At 42.1% G+C, this 26260-nt stretch overlaps 1 protein-coding gene across 1 annotated transcript; it reads left to right on the plus strand.

Annotated features, from left to right (window-relative positions):
- The first annotated feature begins 1083 nt into the window (after positions 1–1083).
- Positions 1084–19634, plus strand: LOC129830201 (serine/threonine-protein kinase 35-like). The gene is made up of 3 exons (XM_055892571.1): positions 1084–1813; positions 5960–6758; positions 16314–19634. Exons 1-2 carry the CDS (start codon positions 1270–1272, stop codon positions 6694–6696), a joined length of 1281 nt encoding a protein of 426 aa, XP_055748546.1. The 5' UTR covers positions 1084–1269; the 3' UTR covers positions 6697–6758; positions 16314–19634.
- Positions 19635–26260: the final 6626 nt, after the last annotated feature.

The raw sequence follows: 26260 nt of genomic DNA on the forward strand, positions 1-26260 counted from the left end.
TTATTCCATCTATTGCATCTTGCCTATGCCGCTCGGTCATCGCTCATCCATATATTTATATGTATATATTCTTATTCCATCCCTTTACTTAGATTTGTGTGTATTAGATAGTTGTTGTGGAATTGTTAGATTACTGTTAAATATCACTGCACTGTCAGAACTAGAAGCACAAGCATTTCGCTACACTCACAATAACATCTGCTAACCATGTGTATGTGACCAATAACATTTTATTTGATTGGAATATATATGTCCACAGATGATATTAAAGAAAATGTGAAAGGAGGCAGAGTGATTGAGGCCAAAAGGATGATCAGTCGTAAAGAGGGTCAAAGAAGTGAAACCTTATCAGTGATACTGGGGTTTGAGAAAGTCTTGCCGGGAAAAGCACAGATAGGATTCCTTAGTTTGAATGTTAGAGAATTTGTCCCATATGCACTGCAGTGTTTTAAATGCCAAAGAATAGGACACGTAGCTGCTCGGTGTAAAGGAAAGAAAAGATGTGTGGAGGGGCTCATGATTACAGTGAATGTGGAAGCAATATGAAGGTTAAGTGCTGTTATTCTGGGGGAGAACACAATGCAGCATTTGGTGGATGCCAGGTACAGGGAGAGTCTAGAGAGGCTCAGAGATATAGGATCAGTCATGGTGTATCGTATGCAGAGGCCGTAACACAGATTGGTAGAACTACAGTGCGGACTGATGGAGCTTACATGGATGCACCTGTAGTAAGTGGACCTACTGTCGGGGCTGGTGCTTCTGATGGTCCTGGCAGGGTTTTGAGGCCCATTCAGAAATCTTGAGCTCATGAGTGTGCGACGTCAAAGGACACTTTGATAATGAATAAAGTTGACTTCATTACTTTTATTGGTAAGGTTATCAATACGACTCAGGTTGTGTAAAGCAGCAGGGTGTGGTGGAAGTTAGTGATTTATTTGGTTTAGAATTGTATTTTCATGGTAGTACAGAATTGGGCAGATCATGATTGATCATACATTCCAGCACAGTAAGTGGCGGCATGCACTCAAACTATTGTTTGCCGACCGCGATGATATAATAGAAGAAGAAGTCGGAGCAAGCCACTCCCCCCGTTTGTACATTGGGGGCTGTACAGTTGTTTATTAATCAAAGCGGCATCATATAAGTAGAGAGGGCTATCTGACGTTTAATATACAATTAAACGTCACAAGTTTGAGCATTCGTTTTGACTCAAGTAATGAAAGATACACATATTTTTCCTAAACACTTGTTTTCAACTAAAAAGAAGTCATGGATATATGCAACGGGATAAGGCGAAAGATAAGAACCCCAAGAAGTCTGCGGGCTTTCAAAAGGCTGGTTGAAGCACAGAACGCCAAAATGAAGACGAAACGGGAGGTAAAACAAGAGGTGGTCAAAGTCTTGAGGGCGCTGGTGGTAGGGAACAACAACGAAGACATCGATGTCCCTATGGAGGAGGACTGTTTCTCAATGAACTTTTCCAAGAACGAGAACCTGGAGCATGCTATAGTAATGGCACCACGATACAATCTGTTGCGGGAGGTGGGAAGGGGCAGCTATGGGGTAGTGTTCGAGGCAATTGCGCTGAGGACTGGGGCAAGGGTAGCGGTTAAAAAACTGCAGTGCAACGCTCCCGAAAATGTGGAACTCGCTCTGGCCGAATTCTGGGCCTTGGCAAGCCTGGAGACGAAACACGAGAATGTGGTGCAGCTCGAGGAATGTGTGCTACAAAGGAATGGCATGGCCCAGAAAATGAGTCATGGAAATAAAAGGTCCAAACAATACCTGCGGTTGGTGGAGACTTCATTAAAAGGTAACTAACGTTAGCTAGTTAATGTTTACGTTGACGAAATCCACTGCCTGTTTGGTTGCCCTGTCACCCTTTTAATGACAGTAACTCGATTGAATTGATAAGATAGCTTGCTAGTTAGATCTGTGATCAATACAGAGCAGGCCAATCAAAACAATGGTTTCGTCAGCAAGCTAGCTGCTAGCTCAGTGTTTTACCCATTGTTTGCAAAAAGTAGGCTAATTTTGCAAAAGTGCTGATCAAAATATTTAAAAAACGAGGTGGATAAGGGAAATAAACCAAAAGTGTTGAAAACATTGTGTAACACGTTACCTATTGTTTCTATTAGGAGACTTGTTAGATGGGAGGGCAGTATGTAAACATCTAGAATAGTTTATCCATCATTATTGATTTCGTAATCAATTGTACGTTGCTTAGTGTCATACATTTGTTTTTAGTAAAAAGATTTTCCCACCTATAGGTTCACGCTGCCATACTGTTGTATAGGCAGTTTGCTATTTCCAGCACTTGAGAGAACACAGTGTTCTAGTTGGCTATCAGTTAACTCTCTCCTGGTAGCAAATTTGCATACATTTTTAAATTAAGCAATCAATATTTAATGCAATTAATGATATTAACCTATGCTATTTCCTCATATTTCTTATTATTAAATGCACTCCACTTAATTGTATTTTTTCCTAATCAAGCTAATTTAACCTAAATGTAAAATGTATATTAATTAAATAGGAGTATAATTATTTATAATTTTGAGAAAAATATACTTCTGAATCTTGTTTTTAATCTCTAGGCTTAACGTTTAGAGCTTTTAGCCCCTGTGCTGCCTTTGCTGCCCTTTTTATAGTTGGCAGTGGGCAATTCCACGGTAACTAAATTAGGCTGACTTTTTTTTACTTCAAAATGTTGCAAAACAAAAACCATTGAAATCAAAGTTTATCAAACTATACAACTCTCTAGACAAGGACACATTTGAACTATTTCCACTGAACATTTTACAAAAACACATTTACTGAAAGAACTGTGCAGATGCTAAGTTTGGTAACAGAATTATGAGTTTTTATCACTTAATTATTAAAACAAACATGATATCAGTAAAAATACTGTAACTAATTGGTAGGTAGGTCTACCTTCTGTGAAATTTCATGATCCTCCCTCCTCATGAGGGAGAGAAATTAGAAAATATCTTAAAGAATTACAAAGCACAAGGCAATGTTTCCTGAACTTACATAAGGCAAATCATTTATCAAAACGAAATATGTGTAGGTAATAGTTGGCAGGGTTCTTTACATCAACATTATTGTGTGTTATTTATATTACCTTAAGACTTTTTCTGGTAGATGTTATCTAAGACCCCTTTTCTATCTGTTTGACCAGAAATCAGAACCTTTGTGTATTCCTAATTTTTAGGATGGTAAATGGTTGAAAAATGTATATATGCCTTAATTATTATATATATTTTTTAAATAGTCATATATATATATATATATATATATATATATATATATATATATATATATATATATATATATATATATATATATATATATATATTAGCTTTCATTTTACATGCTCCTATAAACTTCACATGTTGGTGCTCATGGGTCCTTTTACATGGAAATGTCCTTATGTAAGTGTCACCATTCGGGCCATTACACTTGTCAACAAATTAAATATTAATCTTGACTTTTTAGCCAATAGCCATCATTTTTAAAGACAGAAGGAGCTTCTCTGGGCTAAATAGTCTAAAAGTCAATAGAATTTTTTGGGGCAATTTCTTTTTACATTATCATCAATATTGGTCAGGTTAACCCACTTTCTGCACAGATTTGAGAGCATAGTGTTCTGAAGTCTAATGAACATAGGATGATCATCATATTTATGAAAGCTTGTTGGCCAATATGTGCTCAGTTAACACAATTCAGCACTGTCTTATATGTAGGCTAGGCTACAGGGATACGGCACTATAGTGTTGTCTGCAATGCCATCTCACAAAGCTGCATTGTGTAGCTCAGGGCTTGTCCGGCAGGAAATTATAAACTTGATGCCATCTTGGAACAAGTTTCTGTCTGAGTTGATAAAGTAAGCTAGTTGTTGTATTGTATCTTGCACAATTAGGTTACTCCCTGCATTTTATAAACTGAAATACTACATTTTGAAACAAGTTTTATTTAAATTTCCCCATAAATTTTCAGAACTCAGAAGCTGCATGAGCAAAAATGTTGCCTATTCGGACCTTACCAATATCAGCAAGTCAATTAATGCGTTAGCCAATACAAAAACAATGGTTGACATTGTGGTTTAAAACAATTCATGAGACAGGTATTTGTACCTATTCTTTTTTTCTCCAACTTCTCTCTACCTATGTCCCACTGTAGACTTTGTTCACATCCTGGGGGTGTGACATTGTTGAAGGCAGTAGAGGGATGAAAAACAAATAGGATAAAGGGGGTTAATGGGGTACTGTTTACATACCCATTTAAATCCCAGGTTCAACCCCGCCATGTTGCCGACACTAGAGGGACTTGGCCTTGTCTGTCTGAAGGGATTTGTAGTCCTATAGCTTGCATTAGTTCAACTCACCCTCCTCAGCTCTCAAATATGCTGACTAAGCCTGAACATTGTGGGGCACAGACAGAGTACCTGTGTTTGCATTGAGTTGTAGTCTTTGGACACAGTCCCAGATACCCTAGCCAAGATCAGTGCATTGCTGATTGCACTGTTGCACACAGCCCTATCTTAATGTGTGTAGATAGTGCGCGACAGTTTATTTAGGCCTAAGCAACAAGTCCCATTTGTTTTAATAGAGATCGTTGCACATGATGTGGAAGGGAGGCGGGGCGTAGTTAGTGTTTTCAAAGCGGAAAGCCGCTCAATGCGATGGAAGCCTACCCTTGCTAAACCCGCTTTGATGTTTAAAACCGACCTAACCTGATTTAACTTCTAATGAGCAAGCATAAAAAGACTGACCTATGACGCAGCATCGGAAGCACTCGTCTCGTACCGTATGTTACTTGAGCACTCTGTCATTTCCCTCAGATCTGGGTCAAATTAGCGAGACATTGTTTGTTTTGGTTCAAGCATTTCTCCTCCACTGTTGCCTGAACATGTTGGACGCGTTGCAAGTTGGGGATAATGCTTAAAGTACATTTATTATTGGCCGCCCATTGAGAATGTTAGTCTACTGGTTGATGGGGACCAGAAGGAAACCATAGACCATTACATGCTGACCGGGGGCGTGCCATCGCACGCATGTTGATTTTGTCCATCCACACCAGATGTGATCAGGACACGCAAGTTGATTTTGTCCATCCACACCAGATGTGATCAGGACACGCAAGTTGATTTTGTCCATCCACACCAGACGTGATCAGGACACGCAGGTTGAAATATCAAAACAAACTCTGAACCAACTATATTAACTTGGGGATAGGTCGAAATGCATGAAACATTCATGGCAATTTAGCTTGCTGCTGTTTGCTAATTTGTCCTGGGATATAAACATTAGGTTGTTATTTTACCTGAAATGCACAAGGTCCTCTACTCTGACAATTAATCCACAGATAAAAGGGTAAACCGAGTTAGTTTCTAGTAATTTCTCATCCTTCATGCTTCTTTTTCGGACTGTATATGTAGGTTGGCAACCAACTTTAAGGTACATTACCACCACCAACTGCACTGGAGTGTGGACCTCAGTTCATCTTTCAATCACCCACGTGGGTATATGATCCTAAAAACCAATGAGGAGATGGGAGCTGCGGGACTTGCAGCGCGTCAAAAAAAAAGCATTTTAGTCCCATTCATTAGCCTACATCACACTGTGATTTGTTGTTTTTCCAAGTTTTTGTCATGGCACACATGAAATCCCATATTGTCACAAATGTTGGTGATTAAAAGCACCATGGTGCTTGCCACCAGATTGGCTTTGTTCCCTTCAGTCTTTGTTGTATGCTCAAAATGCTGAGTCGCACACTGTTCTTTTTAATTCATCCAAGAATCATCTCAAGGCATAGCGGGAGTGAGCGGGTGTAAGCGGGTATCCGAGGCCTGTGCAATATTGCTGAGCTACAATAAATTAAGCCTAGTGTATGAGGCCTCTCACTGTCAAGTGTGTGTGTTTTTGCTACCCTTTAATGCTGTTTTGTCTTTCCCCAGGTGAGCGGATTCTGGGCTACCCAGAGGAGCCGTGCTACCTGTGGTTCGTCATGGAGTTCTGCGAGGGCGGGGACCTCAACCAGTACATCCTGTCACGGCGGCCTGACCCGCGCACCAACAAGAGCTTCATGCGTCAGCTGACTAGCGCCGTGGCCTTCCTGCACAAGAACAACATTGTGCACCGCGACCTCAAGCCCGATAACATCCTCATCTCCCAGAAGTCGGGCTTTCCTGTACTCAAAGTGGCCGACTTCGGCCTAAGCAAGGTCTGCGCTGGCTTTGGCGCCGGTGGCAACGATGGCGATGAGCACCCCACAGCTGGTGGCGGGGACGGCAGCAACAACAAGAACGTGAACAAGTTCTGGCTGTCGTCGACTTGCGGCTCGGACTTCTTCATGGCGCCCGAGGTGTGGGAGGGCCATTACACGGCCAAGGCTGACATCTTCGCCCTGGGCATTATCATCTGGGCCATGCTGGAGCGGATCACCTTCATTGACGCAGAGTCGAAGCGCGAGCTGCTAGGCACCTATGTGCGGCAGGGCAGCGAGATCGTGCCAGTGGGCGAGGCGCTGCTGGGAAACCCCAAGATGGTCCTCCACATCCCGCAGAAGACACGCAGCACCATGTCGGAGGAGGTGAAGAAGCTGCTGCAGGACATGCTGGCGGTCAACCCCCAGGACCGGCCCGACGCCTTCCAGCTGGAGGAGCGGGTGGACCAAGTCACGCGTGCTGCGTGACACTCCTCCCGTTCCCCTTTCCAACCCCTAGTCAGTCAGAGAAGGGACTGCTCTTTTACCAGGTAGGTTATCTTCCTTCTCACATAGACACACACACATTTCACCTGCTCACTCACTCATATAGCTTCACTGAAGAGTTGACCCTTATTAAATGTGACCTAGTTGATCCTATTTGAATGTATGTTGATCCTATTTTACTGTCAATTGATCCTATATCAGGCAACTGTTTAGCAGCTCTGTCAGTGCCCTCCTGATTTGTTAGTATGTCACTCGTGTATTTGGTCTGCCTCCACTTAACTTTCAAGAATCGCATTCCTTTGCTAAGTAGGGGTCAGTTCTTTTTAATTTATACATTTTTTATTTAACCTTTATTTAACTAGGCAAGTCAGTTAAGAACAAATTTACAATAACGGCCAAACCCTAATCCGGACAACGCTGGGCCAATTGTGCGCCGCCCTATGAGACTCCCAATCACGGCCTGTTGTGATACAGCCTGGACTCGAACCAGGGTCTGTAGTGACGCCTCTAGCACTGAGATGCAGTGCCTTAGACTGCTGCGCCACTCGGGAGCCTTGTATTAATACCCATGTAAATCAGTGAAAGCTATTCTCCTCACTGCCACATTGACTTTAATCTGAGATAAACTGTTCTTGACTTAGCAGAGGCTTTCGCCTCCCCTCTCTGTTCAGTCGCACTCAGTGCCGCTACACAAGAGAACTGATAGGCTGGTAATGCCTTGACGCACAGTCTGCTGTTTCAAATACAAACATGCTGGTCCTGAGTCCAGACAAGCAATTCTGCATGCCAGTGATCCCTCGCTCGGTCTCTTACAACTCACTCGTTTTTCTGTTTATTCATCTGACTGCTCCTCCCTCCCCCTCTTTTCTTTTTTCTCTTTCTTCTTTCTCTCTGGCTTTAATCATAACCATGCTATCTGCCCTGAGGGGCAAAGTGTACCCTGTGCGGTTGCCAGTGCCATTCCAAACTGCATCGCTCCCTCCCTATCTGGCCCACTTTTCGTTCTTTCATAACGCTCTCCTGCTCTGACAGATCATCCCCTCAGGGGCCTTTAGTTTAACACTATGTTTGCCTGTAGATGAGCAGATCAGCTGGGCTCGTCTGCTTTCCAAAGCCAAACCCGGTCCAGCCCTCCACTTCCTGCTGCTCCTCTTTGCGTGAATGGGAGATGGTTTCAGTGCTCTGCAAACAAGCCCTATTCTTCTTGGGCTGAGTTGAGTAACAGATGCCCTTTGCTTACCTCTCAGGTGTACTCACATCACATTTGATCATGACTTATTGGAATTTCTTGGCAGGCTGCTTAATTCCAGTTGTCTTAGCCATTTGGACTTTCAGGGCGTCTAAGGACATTGTGCCATGTCAGTCTTTGGGCCGTGGATGTCCTCACCTTGTTTTTCGGAGAGACTAAGTAGACTACTCCCAGTGCCTCTGTGGTTGGCTGTAAGACACCCGTTTCTTTTGAATACTTGATCTGCGCACACTCAAAGTATTTGAAAGAAAACAAGTACTTTGAACCCAGGTTTCGGCACACTCATTGCCAGGGGGAAATGCAGCACGGAACAAAAAGTGTAAATCATAGTCCACAGACGCTGAGACACAATAGTCCGTGTTCCCATTGTGACATAGCTACAAGGCTCTGAGACCACCATCCGTGGTGGATAATAATCCCGAACACGGACCTCCCCACAGTTCAACTGAAAGCCAATGGTCCAATATTCTACAACACTGCTTTTGTGCTTAGCGTACACATTTTGGACTATGATAAACCCTTAAAGAGTAACTGTCAGACACTGGGTGAGCCACATGCTCCATTCTTCATGGGCTGATTTAATTAAGTCTGTGCTGGACTGATTTTGTTCATCCCACAAGAGCTGGTCCCGAACCCGAGCACAGTCCTGAAAATGTTATTTTAGGCGTATGTGACGCAGCTTGCTTGGCAGCCCCTGTCCCAGCAATTTTACACCATATAGACAAGATCAAAATGCACAAAAATAGCCTAAACAATGTGTTAAAAATACCAGAGATTCTCACATAGGACATTTTATTTTTGGCTATCGGTAGTGCTCATTATTGGGCTATTTCAGCCAATAGGCTAGACATATTTTGGAAGAGAGCAGAGTTGGGGAGAAATGGAATAGGAGAGCAGACACTTGACTTGAGCTATGTTTTGCATACGTTTAGGAGTGGGAGTAAAATAAATAATGTTATTCATATTTAGTAGATGTTGGAGCCTATCATATCCTATGTTTTTGTCACATGCTTCGTAAACAACAGGTGTAGATTAACAGTGAAATGTTTACTTACTGGCCCTTCCCAACAATGCTGAGATAAACATTGAAAAATAATAGAAAGATAATAACAAAAGGAATAAATACACAATGAGTAAAGATAAGGGGTGACAGTACCAGGTCGATGTGCTTGGTTACGAGGTAATTTAATTAGATATTTACACAGTTCCTTTAGAAAGTATTCATACCCCTTGACTTATTCCAAATGTTGTTGTTACAGCCTGAATTCAAAATGGATTAAATATATTTTAAGTCACCCATCTATACACAATAACCCATAATGACAAAGTGAAAGCATGTTTTTAGAATTCTCTGCAAATGTATTGAACTACTTTGTAGATGCACCTTTGGTGGTGGTTACAGCTTTCAGTAGTCTTTGGTATGTCTGTATCTGCTTTGCACATATGGATTTGGGGATTTTCTTCCTTGCAGATGTTCTCAAGCACTTAAGTTAGATGGGGAGCGGCAGTGAGCAGCAATCTTCAAGTCTTTCCACATATTTTCAATGTGATTCATGTCTGGGCTTTGGCTGGGCCACTTAAGGACTTTCACATTCTTGTTCTGAAGCCATTCCGGCGTTTTGTCTGTGTGCTTGGGGTCATTGTCCTGTATGAATGTGGTTTTCCTCTGGTTTTCTCCAGACAGCACTTTGCATTCAGGCCAAAGAGTTAACATTTTCTCATCAGACCATATAATATTTTGCCTGTCTTCATGTGCCTTTTTGCAAACTCCAAGCGTGCCGTCATTTGCCTTTTTCTCAGGCGTGGCTTCCGTCGGGACTCTCTTCCATAAATCCCAGATTGGTGAAGTGCTTTAGAAACTGTTGTCCTTCTGGCAGGTTCTCCCCTCTCAGCCAAGGAACTCTGTAGTTCTGCCAGAGTGATCATTCCCTGACCAAGGTCCTTCTTGCCCGGTTGCTCATTTAGGTTGGACGGCCAGCTCTTGGCAGGGTCTGGGTAGTTCCATATTTCCTAATGTTTCCCACTGTGCGGTTGAAAACTTTCAACATTAGACATTTTTTATACCCTTCCCCAGATATATGCATCATTACATTTCAATCTTGGAAATCTTTGAACAGTTCCTTGGACTTCATTGTATAGTTTCTGCTCTGACATGCACTGTCAACTGTGGGACCTTATATAGACAGGTATGTTTCTTTCTAAATCATGTCCAAACAATTGAATTCGCAACAGGAAAGGGAGATACCTAGTCAGTTGTCCAACTGAATGTATTCAACTGAAATGTGTCTTCCGCATTTAACCCAACCTGTCTGATTCAGAGAGGTACGGGGGGCTGCCTTAATCGACATCCTTGTCTTCGGCACACGGGGAACAGTGGGTTAACTGCCTTGCTCAGGGGCAGAATGACCGATTTTTACCTCGTCAGCTCGGGGATTCGATCCAACAACCTTCCGGTTACTGGCCCAACGCTTTAACCACTAGGCTACATAGGTGGACTCCAATGAAGCTGTAGTGACATCTCAAGGATTATCCAAGGACATTTGATGCACCTAAGCTCAAGTGTCATAGCAAAGGGGTGTGAATACTTATTTCAATTAGATATTTAACTTTCAATAAATTTGCAAACATTTCTGGAAACATGTTTTCACTTTTTCATTATGGTGTAGTGTGCGCAGATGGGTGAGAAATCCATTTAGAATTCAGGCTTTAACACAACAAAATCTGGAATAAGTTAAGGGGTATGAATACTTTCTGAAGGCTCTGTATGGGTAGGAGTAAAGTGACGAGGCAACAGGATAGATGATGGGCAGCAGCGTATGTGATGAGTCAGAAGAGTTAGTACAAAGCAGGTTCAATGCAGATAGTCAGCGAGAATTAGCCTTTATGAATAGTGCGACAGAGGTGCTTTTAATACAATAGAAAAAACAGAAAGACAACCTTTTAGAAAATCTGCTGGACTTAAAAAGTTGTCTGTCTGACCGCCCTCTCCCGCCCGCAGCATGAAAACCGCTGATCGCGCTGCAATGATCTCTGTCGGGGCCCACGGGAATGCAGCGCTCTGCTTGGTTGCATGGATACAACTGAGACTTCAAGCAGCAGACAGCCCGGAGGAATGGGACAATTTTGTCAAGAATCTCGTCAAAAACGTGTCAACTCAAAGCCTCTGTGGATTAAGACAGTAGCCTCACGCCACGTTAGCGCACATTTTAATTGAATTTGTTGAATGTGTTAGATTGGGCTGGAAGGATCTTCCTAATAACCCTAATCCCTCGTAGATGAGATTGAGGACTGGATGGTTTAGATAACTGAAGTTCCAATCTGAACTTGAATCCAGATGGTCAGAATTTTTGGGGCACGCTGACCAAGCCCCAATGCTTTAGACTGCCGTTCACCTTTTTCCCCCTCGCCACTCCCCTCCCAGCTGCCCAGTGAGCTGTGAGTGTCAGTAGGGCTGGGCGCAAGAATCAAGGTTTTGTTAAAATGTTTGTTCTCATGCAGTCTTTTTGGTCTCATCTGCTTCACTCCTGCTGTTACTGTGCACCTTCTCATTTCCACACATACAGCAAACCCCGGCCACTCACCACATCAAAGATGAGAGATCACTTCTTCCTCACTGATTTGGCCCAACAGAATCATATGGACACCGAAAGACATTGACCTTATTTTACTGTAATAGAGAAGTGACCCTTTCTATTGGTCCTCTTTTTATGTTTCAGCTCCTCAAATTGCACGCAGAGCAGACTACTAAAACAGGAGTAGCAATGAATATTGATTGTTGTGCGGTACCACTTACTGTTAGAGAAGCATTTTAGCCAAAGTCTGATATACTAGCTGTTCTGGGTAAATTTGTAACAAAAAGGGCGTTTTCATAGACTGACTTGAAAGCCATATCAGTGAATATTGCAAAAAAGCAGGAAAAACTATTTTGATAAAATAATTCAATTATTAGTGGGTCTAATGGTTGTGGAAGGCTTATATTTGGCCTAGGTATAACTTCACAAGCCCTGAATTCATTAGATTATTGCTGACTGTTTGAAATGCAGTGTATTTGAACGTTAATTGTACAACAAAGCTTACTAAGAGAACATTTAAAAAAAAGTCTCTCTCTCTTATATATATATATATATAGACAGATATATATATCATATCATTATCCACCTATAAATTTGAAAAGAATCAAGATATGATTTTTTTAGGCCATATCGCCTAGCTGCGTAGTGTTGCGTGTCTCTCGACCGGTGTGGAGTGGCCTCATTTTCTCCAGCAGAATGCAGGGATAGCTGTTATGCCTGTTATGTAACCCACCCCTGGTACCCTGTCTGATGGGAGAATCCATCATCTGTCACACAGGGGGGGATTAGATCTTGAGAACACAGAGCGGGTGGAGGGGGTGAATATGGTAGGTTGAGGGGGTTATCGGGGGCTTACAGTGAGGTGGTGGGGTTTTAAACCTGTGTTAAATACAAATCCTTTCAGTGCGCAAGGATCAGGCTGAACTGAAAGTGACATCTTCTCTGTCCAGTACCACCACCACTGCCGTGGGCATCCTCCATCGCTGTTGTTGTCGTCCACCGTCTCTCACACACACACATACACACACACACACACACACACACTTGCGCACTCTCAGAGCGGTCCATGGTTAGTTACTGTTAGCTCCTTCTATGCAAGGGTTTACTGAGGCTCACGTTTGGAACATTTTGTCCTCTGCCTGCCAGCCTGTGTATCTGTGTGCCTCTACCCAGATAAACCAGGCCAATGCGCTTTAGCTTTTCCCCCGCCTTTACTTAAACGGAGGTTGTGTTTTATTTTCAGCATCTGTGTTTTGTTGGCCATCTTTTTTTATTGAGATGATTTTGTATGAACTGAGGGATTTCGAGTGCCCTGCACATGAGTACCATCAACAGGGAACATTGACTGTGGTGCCTTACGCAAGCCTTTCTATGTACAGTGTATAGGTTCCAAACTGGGTCTAGTTCAACCCTATCCTAGGGCACACGGTACACTTTAGGTGAGCAGAAGAACGCATGTTCAAACATGGAAGTCGCTTTCTCTCTCTCTCTCTCTACTATGAGTCTCTATGGAAATGGTGTTGTTTAGAAAGTGGTTTGGCTGTATGGTACAGCATGTACTCAATGTGTTCTGTGGGTGTGTCTCACCGTATGTATAGATGCTTGTTGTCATGGAAACTGGTTGGGGGGGTGACTGACGTCAGTGAAAGCTAAACACGATATTCGAGTTGAGAAATGCCAGCAGGGGGACACGTTTTATATATGATTTTGGGGGGAGTGGAGGGCGGGTGTCCAAGAAAGAGAGCGTTTTTGCATAGTTATGTAACCGGGGTGTTTTGAACTTTGTTTGCTGTATGCACCCCTCGGTCTCGTTTCACCCTGCCTTCCACTGCCTGTGTTACTGACTGGCAGTGCTGGGGTTCTGCATTGGCGTGTACAGTTGTGAGTCAACCATATTTGTGCGGTTTGGTGCGGTGTTTGGTTTCAATCACTTTCTTTTGTAAGGCACACTGGAGTAGGCTATACACTGTGTCTTTGAGCATTGTTCTGCTGAGCCTCAGTTTGGTCTTCTGGTTGGACCCTTTTTAAACTCTCATTTATTGATAAGATGGGCGTGATCAGCTGGTGTTGTTGCAAAAAGCAGTTAGGAACTTGCTCTCAGGGATATTTTTAGTGATGAACTCAGATTTTTAGATAAGTCTTACTGCTGCTATAGCTTCACTGAGTGTCTCAAAGATCCACACACGTTTGCCAACCCTGACCGAAACCATGAATCACCACTATCCCACAAATACTCACCCCCGTTGATATCTAATCACTTCAAGATGGGTGAATACCTGAGGCTGGACGGTGAATTCCTCCCAAACCTGAAAACAAACAGGCAGACACAGCCAACCTCGGTGTGAGCTTGGGCATTGCGTAAGTTGCGTTGCATAAGTTTGTCGGTTTCTCTATTTTGCTTTCTTTTCCCTAAGTGCTTTTAATGGTTTTCAGTGGTGCTGTTGTGGTCGTACAGAGAATGTTTATAACTGATTTTGAGTTTGGGTGAGGACCAGACTCCTCTGCTAGTTTTAATTACACTCACTCATTCTCTCACTGTTACAGAACTTGCCTGGCAGTTGTGGGTGGACTGAGGCTTTTTAGCCCTTTTTAAAACGCAGGAGCAGAAATGATTATAGTTAGTTGAGTATAAGAGGATGGCACATTGGAGATCTAAAGAGGAGCTTAAAGGCCCAGTGCAGTCAAAAATGTGATTTCCCTGTGTTTTATATATAAATGCAACATGTAAACTGTTGGTTTCATGAGCTGAAATGATCCTTGAAATATTCCAAAAACACAAAAAGCGTATTTCTCTCCAATTTTGTGCAAAAATGTGTTTACATCCCTGTTAAGGTGCATTTCTCCTTTGCCAAGAAAATCCATCCACCTGACAGGTGAGGCATATCAAGAAGCTGATTAAACGGCATGATCATTACACAAGTGCGCCTTGTGCTGGGGACAATAAAGGGCACTCTAAAATGTGCAGTTTTGTCACACAATATATTGCAATAGATGTCTCAAGTTTTGAGGAAGCGTGCAATTGGCATGCTGACTGCAGGAATGTCAACCAGAGCTGTTGCAAGAGAATTGAATGTTCATTTCTCTACCATAACCCGCCTCCACCATTGTTTTAGAGAATTTGGCAGTACGTCCAACTGGCCTCACAACTGAAGACCACGTGTAACCACGCCAGCCCAGGACCTCCACATCCGGCTTCTTCACCTGCATGATCATCTGAGAGGGGAAGGCCTGGCTCCCAGTGGGTGGGCCTGGCTCCCAGTGGGTTGTCCTGTTCCCTCCCAGGCCCACCCACTGGGAGCCAGGCCCACCCATGTCTGCGCCCTTGCCCAGTCATGGGAAATCCATAGATTAGCGCCTAATTTATTTATTTAAATTGACTGATATCCTTATATGAACTGTAACTCAGTAAAATCTTTGAAATGGTTGTGTTTTTGTTCAGTATATTTCCACGCTATGAGGTTGGAATAATACTGTGAAAATAATGATTAAACCCTTTTAGTATAAGAACTGTTTGAAAAGACTGCTTGAAATGGTGGAGTTTTGGCATTCAATGGTGACCTCACCATGCTGTAAATTAGTTAATAGATCAAAAATAGAGTTCCAAACCTCTTTGCCAACAGCTAATGTTCAGTTTTCCCCTCCCCCAGCTCAAACCACTCTGACAGTCCTAGCAAAAGTCTTGCTTGAGAAATTGCTCTGCATGCTAGTGGCATTGGGGAAAGTTGTGTTTCAGCAGACTTTAAATGTCCCTCTGCTCAGAATAGGTGTCTCCCACCTCCCACGAGTCTTGACAGGATCTTTAGCTGGGTTGTGTTCATTAGGCACTAACAGACCAACAGGAAGGGACTACATGGACTCTTCTAATAAGAACCGCTCATTTCCATTTTTCCTTACAAAAAATATTTGAAAGCATTTTATTTTGCTTGCCCTAATAAAGTGACCCTGGCACAGTCTTCCTCCTCCACCTCCCATTCATGTGCAGGCTTGTTAAGTCGGCTACCACCATCGATCGATCCCCCTGGCTTAAGAGCAATCCATGATGGCTGGCTTTTAGCCTGACAGTGTCAGCTTCCGCAGGGCCGTTACAGCAGCTGAGAGTGCTGCAAGCAGTTAGTGAAGGAAAGGGGCCCTTTTGCTCATGGAACAAAGTGCTGCAGTGGTTGCTGCATGGGGGGGAGATTTATGGGGTTGTGCAGACTTTTTACAGCCTCAGTGGAGACCACTGTAAAGAAGCTATTTTTTAAACTTGTAAAAATCATCAATATATCAATATCATTTTCATTGTTGTCATTTAAAAAAAATGACATTTGAGCCGTTTGCCCTTTTCATGTCAAGTGGTTTCTTTTTATGCATCAGTCCAGCTGGCCCACTTGTGCACATACCATGGTATGAGTTATGCAACCTATCCATGGCACGTACTTCACTACTTAATAGTGTGCATCATTGAGATTAAAGCGAAAACTAAAGGATCTGGGTTACGTCATTAATAGTTTCAATGTTTGTTTGTTTTTCGGAGTGGTTGTCATGGTTTTTATACCATGACACTATCGGAAATCTCGGACGTGTCAACCAATCAGGGTCTAAATCCCACCAATCTCGCACATCTGAATGGCCTTGCATAATGGCACATTTCTATAGGCTATACATTTTGTATGCACAGTTCAGTGAAATGCACTGGAGTTCCACAGTGCACTATTAGCACTGCCTAAAGAATTATGATGGCCTGTATTTCATATTGACGAACATTCAATCATCTTGTTTTCTCTCTTTCTCCACAGATTGGTATACAAACTGAAGGTGGGATTCCACATCTGTACAGAGGTGTAAAAGGGACTATGAACTGTGAAACCTCTACAATTGCTCCTAAATGTGAAAGAATGGAGGGTTTGCGGTCAGCGCTTCTAAAATCAGGACACCTTTATCGGGAAAGCTATGCAATAAGTCATATGAGAAGTCAGGCCCTCTCCCCTTCCCCCACCGCACCTTTTATTTTTAAAAAGCCGAAAGACATTCACCAATGGACGACGGTCAGGTATGCCGTCGTCCTTGGCACACCTGGTTTGGAATGGGGGCGGCAGTAGCCTTGAGGTTGGAGAAGCAGGCCAGCATCTGGAGGGTTGCCGGTTCGAATCCCACTGCTGAAGAGGGCCAAAATATGGCGGGAGTGAACCAGCAGGTGCCACCTACTTCTCCAACCTAATGTGTGGATGTGTGTGTGTATATCTTGGGGGTTAGATAAAATGTCCATCCTGTAGGGACTAATAAAGTATATCTTATCTTAATGGCCACAAGGAGTAATAATGATTTGTTATTTGATGAGCTGGTCTTCAAAATACATTTTTCTCAATGTTGTTTTTTTTATTTGAATTGATTCTTCCTTCTTCTCCGATGTTGACGTGTGTTGGATGGGGCCACAGGCTAGTATGGATGGATAATCGTTCATGTATATACCGGAGAGGATAACATGTTGCACTGTGTACCCTCTATACCAGAGTTTTACAAAGTATTCCTAAAACGACCGACGCTAATGATGTAGAAGAAGAGACTTGTATACTGTGAATTGGAAATGTGAATTCAGTTCAATACAACTTCATTTATAGACAATTTAGAAAGGTGGGTTATATTGGGTAGTTCAGTACACAGCGCCCCATGTCCCCCGTCCTCAATGGGGACACATTGCACTAGTATCAACCAAGCAGCATCATCAACACCCCTGTTCCCCTCCCTCTACACCCTTGTGCCTTATTAGACTTCAAATGGAGGGGTAACCAATTTGATTCCCAAGTAGTTTGATTTTTATTTTATTTTTACATGCAGTATATCATTTTCCCTTGGTAGCAGGCCTATATAATATGATAATATTGTTATGTCGTGCATTTGAAGCCAAACGGTGCCATCTCCCTATATAAGATCATAAAATGGTTTTAGGGGAATTACCTATTGCGTAAACCAAATTGTACCCGAGTTGTGGACACTGATGTCACATAATTTAATATTGGGCTAAATATAAATTGATTATGTTATATATCCCAAATATTTGGTATGAAACGGAATCATGTTAATTTCAGACCGAAAAATGTACTGATTAGCTAGTAAGTGCGATGAAAAGTCTTAAGTTATTGTATGTCACTCACCATTAACTTGACATTGACAGTGTCTTTTTTTATACAGAAATTAATAATGAAATGTAACTGTTGGCTACTGTGAGCATGTTATGGTTTCAATGTGAGGTTTGTGTATGAAGATTCAGGACCCTCACCAAAAGGGATTTTCGACTCACTTTAAGCCTAGTGCCAATTAAGGGCAAAGCAGGCAACTGAGTGCTTCAAAATTCCTTTTAAACTCTCATTTACTTCTTTGACTTTGGATTTTGTTACCATAACATTTGCTGATAACATGTAAATAATGCTATGGAATGGGATCAAAAGGACCTCTGATCTTTGTAATTGAATGGTTTTTGAATATCTGTTGGAGGTTCTTCAGTTTAGGATTGTTTGGCATTGGTAATAGTTCCCCCAAGTAGCACCACAACTTAAAAAGTTGTTAAAAAAATCACAGTTTCCTCGTTCACCATAGAGCCGTTTTTATTCGTGTCACTTCACTATAAACAAGATGTGTGTGGGAATAACAGTTGAATGGACAGATACTATTGTACACACACAAAAACACATAGTCATCGTCGTCGTTTTTCAAACACTACCACTTAAGAGACTACCTTCTAGATTGTGAAGTGTCTTTTTGCAATGTTTCTGACTTCCTAGTATTTTAGTAAGTCCGAGTGACAATACCCGTTCACGTAATGGTTGACAGTCTAAACCAGGGCTGGATCTTTCCAAAAAGCTAATCCTGGATTGCAGAATGTGGACTTCAGCAAGCACCAACCAACAAACAGTTGAACCACAGCATATTGGGCATGTTCCCTGTTATCTATTCACTTTTATTTTAAGTGAGCACGGTAGTTGACGATTGATTCATAGACATGTTTCCAGGATTCAGTTGGGACCGTATCTTGTGTCAAGGCAACCCATTCTTTCCTTTTTTATTAGTCTAGTCTAGTTTCCCTTTTTATTTCTTTCGTTTACGGCTATTGACAAACACTCAATCTGTTTTTGATAGTCTGGTCCTACCTCAGTCTCCTCCTTCTCTGACCGTGTCTTTCACTAGACCGTCTCACTAGATTACCTTTAAACTGGTTTCGGTCTAGACCTGTTTCATTTGCATTTTTAGAGGGCCATTTCTTTCATTGTGATCGGTTTAGACCCGAGTCAGTTTTTCTTTAACCTCAACGGTCAAACTCCTCTAAGACGCTTTTAGATGTGTTTTTTTTTATTTTCTCCGCTACCATTAGCTACTCTGATCGCCGTTTGAGATTTTGAATACTTTACCTTCAAGCTTCGCTGCAGATAACACTTAACTTTTGCCTTTTTAGCTTTTTTTATTTTAATTTTTTTTACAGATAATCTCAGATTATCACACCTCTTTCTCAGATACCTCTATTTTAATGTTAGACTGTACACCCAGTAACACTCAGCTTTACTTAAGAGACCAGTTTGTTACCTGGAAAACCTCTGACCTCTTTCGGTGTTAACAAGTAAGTGAGCACTCCCTTTAACGTCATGGCAACGTCTACTGTTGCATGACTACTCTACATTCATGTTTTACGTTGAAATATACTGTATATGATAAGGGAACTGAAGCTCTTTCCGCCACCTATTGTTCATACATAATGTTGTATCTTGTTGGGAGTAGTGAAGACTTTGTGTGTAGGTTACATGTGTATTGCCATGGTTTAAGGGGAACACTAGTCATACAGCTACGGTAATGATTATGCTTAAAAACCAACCCACTCCTCTATGCAACCTCCTTTCACTGTACAAGGAACCAAACCATTTGTTGTGTTCTGTTTGCTCTCCTGAACTACTACTTCTTTCAGCACCTATGTCAAAGTGTGTATACAGTACGCATCATGTAAACTATGAACTTTTTGTTCAAGAAGCTAACTTGAGCCATTTAGATGTTTTTAGTAAAGCATCTTTTTTTGTTGTTGCTGTAAATGTTTGACAACTTCAGTTTCTCTTGAAATAAATTATAAAAAATAAGTCTTCTTTTTTTTTTTTTTTAGGACCAAATCATCAGACCAAATCTTTCATTACACATGCCAAAAACTGCATTTTATAATTAATTGTCCAATATACATTGGGCTCAAACAAACCTCTGCTAGCAGTCTAATCCTTTATGAACTGGTTGAACCACCTATAGCATCTAACCACCGAGTGCATGACACAACTAGAATAGACAGATTGCATTATAACAAATTATACTCCCACATTTAAGAATGTATGACCATTTTGGTCCTAGTCTTTACAAATGTAATTTATTCTAATTTATAGTCGTCAACCTCTCAGACTAGGCTGTGTTATGTCTGTCTGTCAACCAGCCCCCTACTGTCTGGTGGTCATCTGATTGCAACTGATCTGCAGCAGACTGGGATTCCTGTATATCTGTTTTAGTGCTACCACCCATTCACTGTAGGGCGAACAGCCGCTCTGATCCAAAGGTGTGGGAGACTGCTGTGGGAAACAACTTAGTCCATTTGAGCCCCACTAAATATACAGCACAGGGGCTGCTGAGCGGAGGACGGCTCATAGTAATGGCTGGAACAGAATAAATGGAATGGTTTTGAACATTGATACCATTCCATTCACTCCATTCCAGCCGCTATTGTGAGCCGTCATCCTCTCAGCAGCCTCCTGTGCTCTATTTGTCTGTAAATAAATGTGCTAACTAAATTATCGTAGTTGGCGTAGGCTACATTTCCAGTCTGATCATTTTATTTCGGTTGTAAGATGTCAGTCTTCCATGCATCCTTTTCCTGTTTTGATTTAGTTCAGATGGTCTGCTAGTTTTATTCTACAGTTTTTCGTTGCAACCAGGTTTTTTTTGTGGCTCGGATTTCCGTGTAATCTCCGTTAGTAGCTTTTAAGAAATCCAGTGGTAACCCGCAGGTTCTGTGTCTTCGTTGCAATACTATGGTTTTAATGAGCTCAACACATTACCCTGTCTCTCACCATTGTATTCCTCAAAAATAACATGACTGTTTGTACTGGTATTATATAACTGGGTGTTTTATACGCTTTATATATTGTTCATTGAGGTGGATCCCTGAAAATGAAAACTAATAAACCACTTTCAAAAATAACTTTTATATAGTCATTTTAAAGACCACAGAGACTACCTTTATTGGGGAGCCAAGCTGCAGTAAAGCAGAGCTCCAAATGATAAACATAGTCATGTTGAGGCATGGTGACAAACTTGGCTCATTTTGGCCTGAGATGTCTCCAGTAGGGATAGATTATGTGACTTCTTGACTATTGCTTAGCTCAATATTTACAGCTGCGCCATTTAGCTACATTTATGTCTAGGAACAGCCAAGGGCCATGTCCGTTCACAATGCTCCTTGAACCAAAATAAATTCACAGTGACGGGTAACGTCTTCATTGTCATCCAGTCTTGAGCTGGTTCTAACCAATTATTACAAAGATTTTGCCCATATTACCCCTGCATGTGTATGCTAATGATAATATGAGGATAATCCTGCATGTGTATGCTAATGATAAGATGAGGATAATTGATCTTTATTAGAAAGCTGACAGAGAGAAAGGAAGAATTAGAGTAGTCATTCATCACAATTGAAGCTATTATCCAAACCATCTCTATCTTCGATCATAGCCACCTCCAGCATCCCCCGCCCCCCGTCAGGGTCCAAAAACAAAACTCAGTGAAAGCCATCCAGAGGAACTTTGCCCCCGGTCTCTCCTCTCTTATTGTCTGACTGACCTGTATTTCTTTCCAATAGAAGAGGAACGTGGGGTATTGGGGAACCCTGCAGAGTACCCCTTATTGGCACCCTACGTACAGAGTGCTGTCATCACACTATCAGACCAGAACATGTTAAATGCCCCGCCCTGTCTCTAATACTGTATGTGAAAGACACAGGAGCGCACACGCTCTGCAGACAATGTGTAGCTGCCTCATGTTCCCATGTTCAGCTGGGTACACAATGTACTGAGAGTATATGGAGCGGTGAGGGGAGGTTTGGGAGGCGAAGCGGGGCGGTGTGGGCTAAATAGAGCTAAAGAGGAGTGAGGGAGGGGAAGTTGGGGGTGATGAAGGGGGGGGTGATGTTCAGAGAAGGGCAGCTCTGACATAGGAGGTAATGACCCAGTAGGGATACCAGCAAGCAAGCGTAGTGTCCAAAAGCACCCAATGCCCCAGCAAGCAACAAAAGTGCTGCTTGCTGTGATACGTCTTCCATAAGCAGTCTACTATCAAGGCCTAACACCAGCGGGTGAGCAGTTTGCTGCTTATGGGTTGATTTGCATCTCTGATGGGTTAATTTGCACACTAAAGCTGGCGGCCCACCAGTAAGGCCTCTGTACAAGGTTACTGACGGTGCGTCGTTATCACTTTGGAGGGACACCTGCCAAACTGGGACACTGTCAGGGATATTACAGACTACAATGTTGTGTTATATGGGGCAGTGTCTGTTAGTATTACAATAAATATCACACAGTTCCAAAAATATTATTTAGAATTTTTACAATTGATATGGTGGTATACATAGCATAATTTTTCTAATCATATTCTATTTTATCTTTCAATTGTGGTCTTATTACAATTTCCTAGAAAACATAAAGATTACATTTCAACGGGTTAAACGTTTTTTGGGGGGGATTCTTAATTCATGTTCAATATGGAATGGCATTTTAGAATCATGTAGACAGCTGCTACTGTTCATTTTGTCCTGTTCAAGTTCTGCTACCTAATCTAACACCTTTCTAAGAGTACAACATTAAATAAATATTGTGGTTGCAAACCAACTGCAGTTTGGACCACAGTGAAGTCACAGACATCTGGAGTTGTGTGTCACAGGTTTGCATGTCTTCACCAGATGCATTAGTTTCTTTCCCTATGTGTCACCTACATACGGCATATGTAAAAATATATATATATATATTTAAAAGCATGACAAATACATGCATTGCAGCCTACTTTCACATTATCTGATCACTCAAGACTCCGATTCTCCAATCCAACACATTTGGTATTGGACTGTGCACAGCTGGGAGAAAACAACACGAAGCTAGCGTCGCCTATAGAACAGAAGGGCGGCCTTGAACAGGAGAACGTGCCAGGGTACAGCGTGTACTTTAACATGGGCTATAGGTTGGGAGGGTGAGAGAGTGCTGGAGATAAGTAACCATATTTGAACAGGAGAGTAAGGTGGGGCCAGGCGGGGAATGGGTGTTGTTATGCCCATGGAGCTGCAGAGGCAAAGCAAGAAAGAAAGAAAGAAAGGGAGAGTGAGCGACCTTGGAAAAGCAGTTGTGGGACAGCTGAGGGGGTTGTCTGGGTCGCAGAGGTGCCGGTGACACGTAGTTGAATACCCCCTACACACACACACACCCCTCGCAATAGGAATGCGAACAAAAACGCATGTATAGACATACGAACATACACACACCTCCCCCCCTTCCCTCAGAACAGCTTTAGTTCGTCGGGGCATGGACTCTACAAGGTGTCGAAAGTGTTCCAAAGGGATGTTGGCCCATGTTGACTACAAGGCTTCCAACAGTTGTGTGAACTAGGCTGGATGTTGTTTTGGTGGTGGACCACTTTTGATACACATGGGAAACTGGTGAGCGTGAAAAGCCCAGCTGTGTTGCATTTCTTGACACAAACCGGTGATCCTGGCACCTACCGACTACCATATCCCAGTCAAAGGCACTTAATAGATATTTCGTCTTGTCCATTCACCCTCTGAATGGCACACACACACAATCCATGTCTTAATTGTCTCATCTACACTGATTGAAGTGGATTTAACAAGTGATATCAATAAGGGATTATAGGTTTCACCTGGTCAGTCTGTCATGGAAAGAGCAGGTGTTCTTAATGTTTTGTAAATGTAGACACACATCGACCCACATACTCATGGAAACAAAGACACTTATATGCTTGCATAACACACACATACACACACACACACGGACCACATCCACACACTGCACACATTGGTTACACATCGTATGATTTCTTATGGGCTACACACAGGCCGTACATACAGTCAGACCAGTCTCTCACTTCTCAATAACTCACCTCCAGGTAATGTAAGCACAGTAGGGCGTTTCACGTTCACACTGGCTGGGGCTGTAGCCAAATATGTTCTCACATGTGAACTACCTTGCAGGAGAAGCACATTAGATGAGGTTATGTAACTTGCAGTACAGCCACCTGACAGAGGATACACTGCACTGTTCTAAACGTCACAGAACACCTGTCACTGTCTTGCCAATCAAAAGGGTTTTAGAGGTTTTATGAGTCATCACAATATGTCAGTGATCACAATATGCCAACTTTTGACTAATAACTGATTGGGCCAAGAACTGATCCCTGATTTCGTTTGTAGACAGGGGAGTTTAGTGTACCAGTAAAGACCTAAGGGGAAAATCCCTACTTCCAATTAAGTCAAATTTTTGCTTACTCTCCCATTGACATCAATGCATGACTAAGAGAAAATGTTACTTAAGTGAAAGTTAGGATTCACCCTTAAGAAGGTGGCCCTTTATCTTCCTCTTGATTGCAATATTCCACTGTGGAACCACTTGTGTAGTATTCAAGGGCAAGGGCTGTTGTGCGATAAGGCACTGGCACTTGTGCCATTAGAGTATCAGTAACATGTCGAGACATGGGCAGGGAGTCAATAGCACCAGCATTGTTCTACAGCCTCCCGTGACTCAGATGAGTGGAAATTGAAAAAGGTTTTGTAAGAGAGACTGAGGATAAGGAGACTTCTGTGGTCTGAAAGTGGCACGTGCCATGAAAGCCTTTGACAGGAAATCATGGTTAGGACAGGATGTACTGTAGACTGACACATGCACAGTACCCACCACAGAAGGCTGCAGAGGGGAGGATGGATCATAATAATGGCTGGAATGGAGTAAATGGAATGGTATCACACACATGGAATCTATGTGTTTGAGTTCGATTCCATCAATTCCATTCCAGCCATTACTAAGAGCCTGTCCTCCCCAATTAGCGTGCCACCAACCTCCTGCAGTACACAGTTATGCACCCAAACACAGATAGACAGACAGGGGTGGCTTTTTCATGCATCAGCACATAACTTGCTCAACTATCTCTCTAAAATCTGTAACACCCGCATTCCACTTAGTAACGTATCACATAGCCACTTTGATCACATGCAACTTTTTGAGGACAGATAAAAGCATTAAGCACAATGCTTCCTTTTATGTAAAAATATGCATTATCATCAGGAAACAGTTTCAATTAGTTGAGTGAGACATCCATTAATCTTTTATTCTACCTCACTGAGCTCTAAAGATAAAGCTAATGTAATATTTAATGCCACATTTTTTCCATCCAAACTCTGTTCCAGAATGTGGTTTAAAGACATGGAAGTTCAGAAAGCCAACAACACGTGTACATTTAAACAACCACACCAGTAGAAATCCACTGTTTCGGGCAGAAAGACAATGGCCAGAGTTTACCCATGATGTTGCAAAACGATTTAAGACAATAAGTCATCGTTTTAGTCAAAGTATGAGATATTTGGGCTTGAATTGACAAATCCGAACTGCCTACTTGTGCATATCCGTGTGGATGTGGTGCATTTCCTATGATATAACCGACAAATTATTTTCAGTCTACATTCAGTTTTGAGGCTGGGCTTTATTTGAATGTTACCACCCACCAGCATGGCATTGTTTATTAATAAGAAACACCTGCAAAGTTCAATGTTATTTGCAGCATGCATGATCATGGGCAAAGTCATTGAAGCCTATCATTTCACTTGTACCACAGCCGAAGCTTGCCAGCAGCCTACTTAGCAAAGGTTGCACTGTGTCCATTACAATGTAGAAACCCGCATATCAGCTATCGTTCAATAGTTATCCATATTACCGGAGCTTTATCTTATTCTTTCTAACAATTTCTATAGCGGATTTGTGGCCGCAATTTATGAAAGATGCCAAAACGTTGGACATAACAATAGATGGCGAAGTCAAAGATAGTCCAGTGGTTTCCATCTGTAGCAACTTTTCCCTAAATCAATTCTTATGACAAATCCTGCTCCAGAACCAGCTATAGAGCCAGCTGGCTAATCTTTTGAATATGGTGTAGTTATAAAAAAGCAACAACAGATAACATTAGCTAGCTAAATAAGGTTAGCATGCTAACTAGCTAGCTACACTGACAGTGGTCAGTGCCCTATTTGTTGATGTTTATCAAATACAGGTGGAAATTCTAACACCCAAATCGTGAATATGTATAAGTGGCCTTCGTCATTCTTCGGAGGTGTAACCTAAACCTGCATTTGCATATTTCCGTTAGGGAACGCCTACTCTGGGAATTGCACGTGTGCAATAACTAAATTTGGCTTTGCACGCCTTCTAAACAACACCATTTTTTACAACTTTGGCAAATGATAAAGTCTACACAACTTAGTCCACTCTGTTCGTAGCATATTCTAGTTTTGGGAACAGAAAACGGTATTGAGATCAAAAGTTTAATCGTTGAGAAAATTTGCAGAATTTGCAGAATGTTAGCCAAATCCATCTCGTTCCATCTTTTCCCACTGCCGGGAATGGGCTTCCTCTCACTACCATATTTGGTAGTGAGTAGAAACGCCAAGGGGATGCTTCAC

Source organism: Salvelinus fontinalis, chromosome 31, assembly GCF_029448725.1.
Source record: "Salvelinus fontinalis isolate EN_2023a chromosome 31, ASM2944872v1, whole genome shotgun sequence".
NCBI classification, from domain to species: Eukaryota; Metazoa; Chordata; class Actinopteri; order Salmoniformes; family Salmonidae; genus Salvelinus; species Salvelinus fontinalis.

What these genes read in the sequence shown, in the direction of transcription:
- LOC129830201 (XM_055892571.1), top strand. Translation starts at nt 1,270, where the DNA reads ATGGATATATGCAACGGGATAAGGCGAAAGATAAGAACCCCAAGAAGT. An exon ending in GGTGGAGACTTCATTAAAAG is followed by an intron (nt 1,814 to 5,959) that starts GTAACTAACGTT and finishes GTCTTTCCCCAG; the next exon opens with GTGAGCGGATTCTGGGCTAC.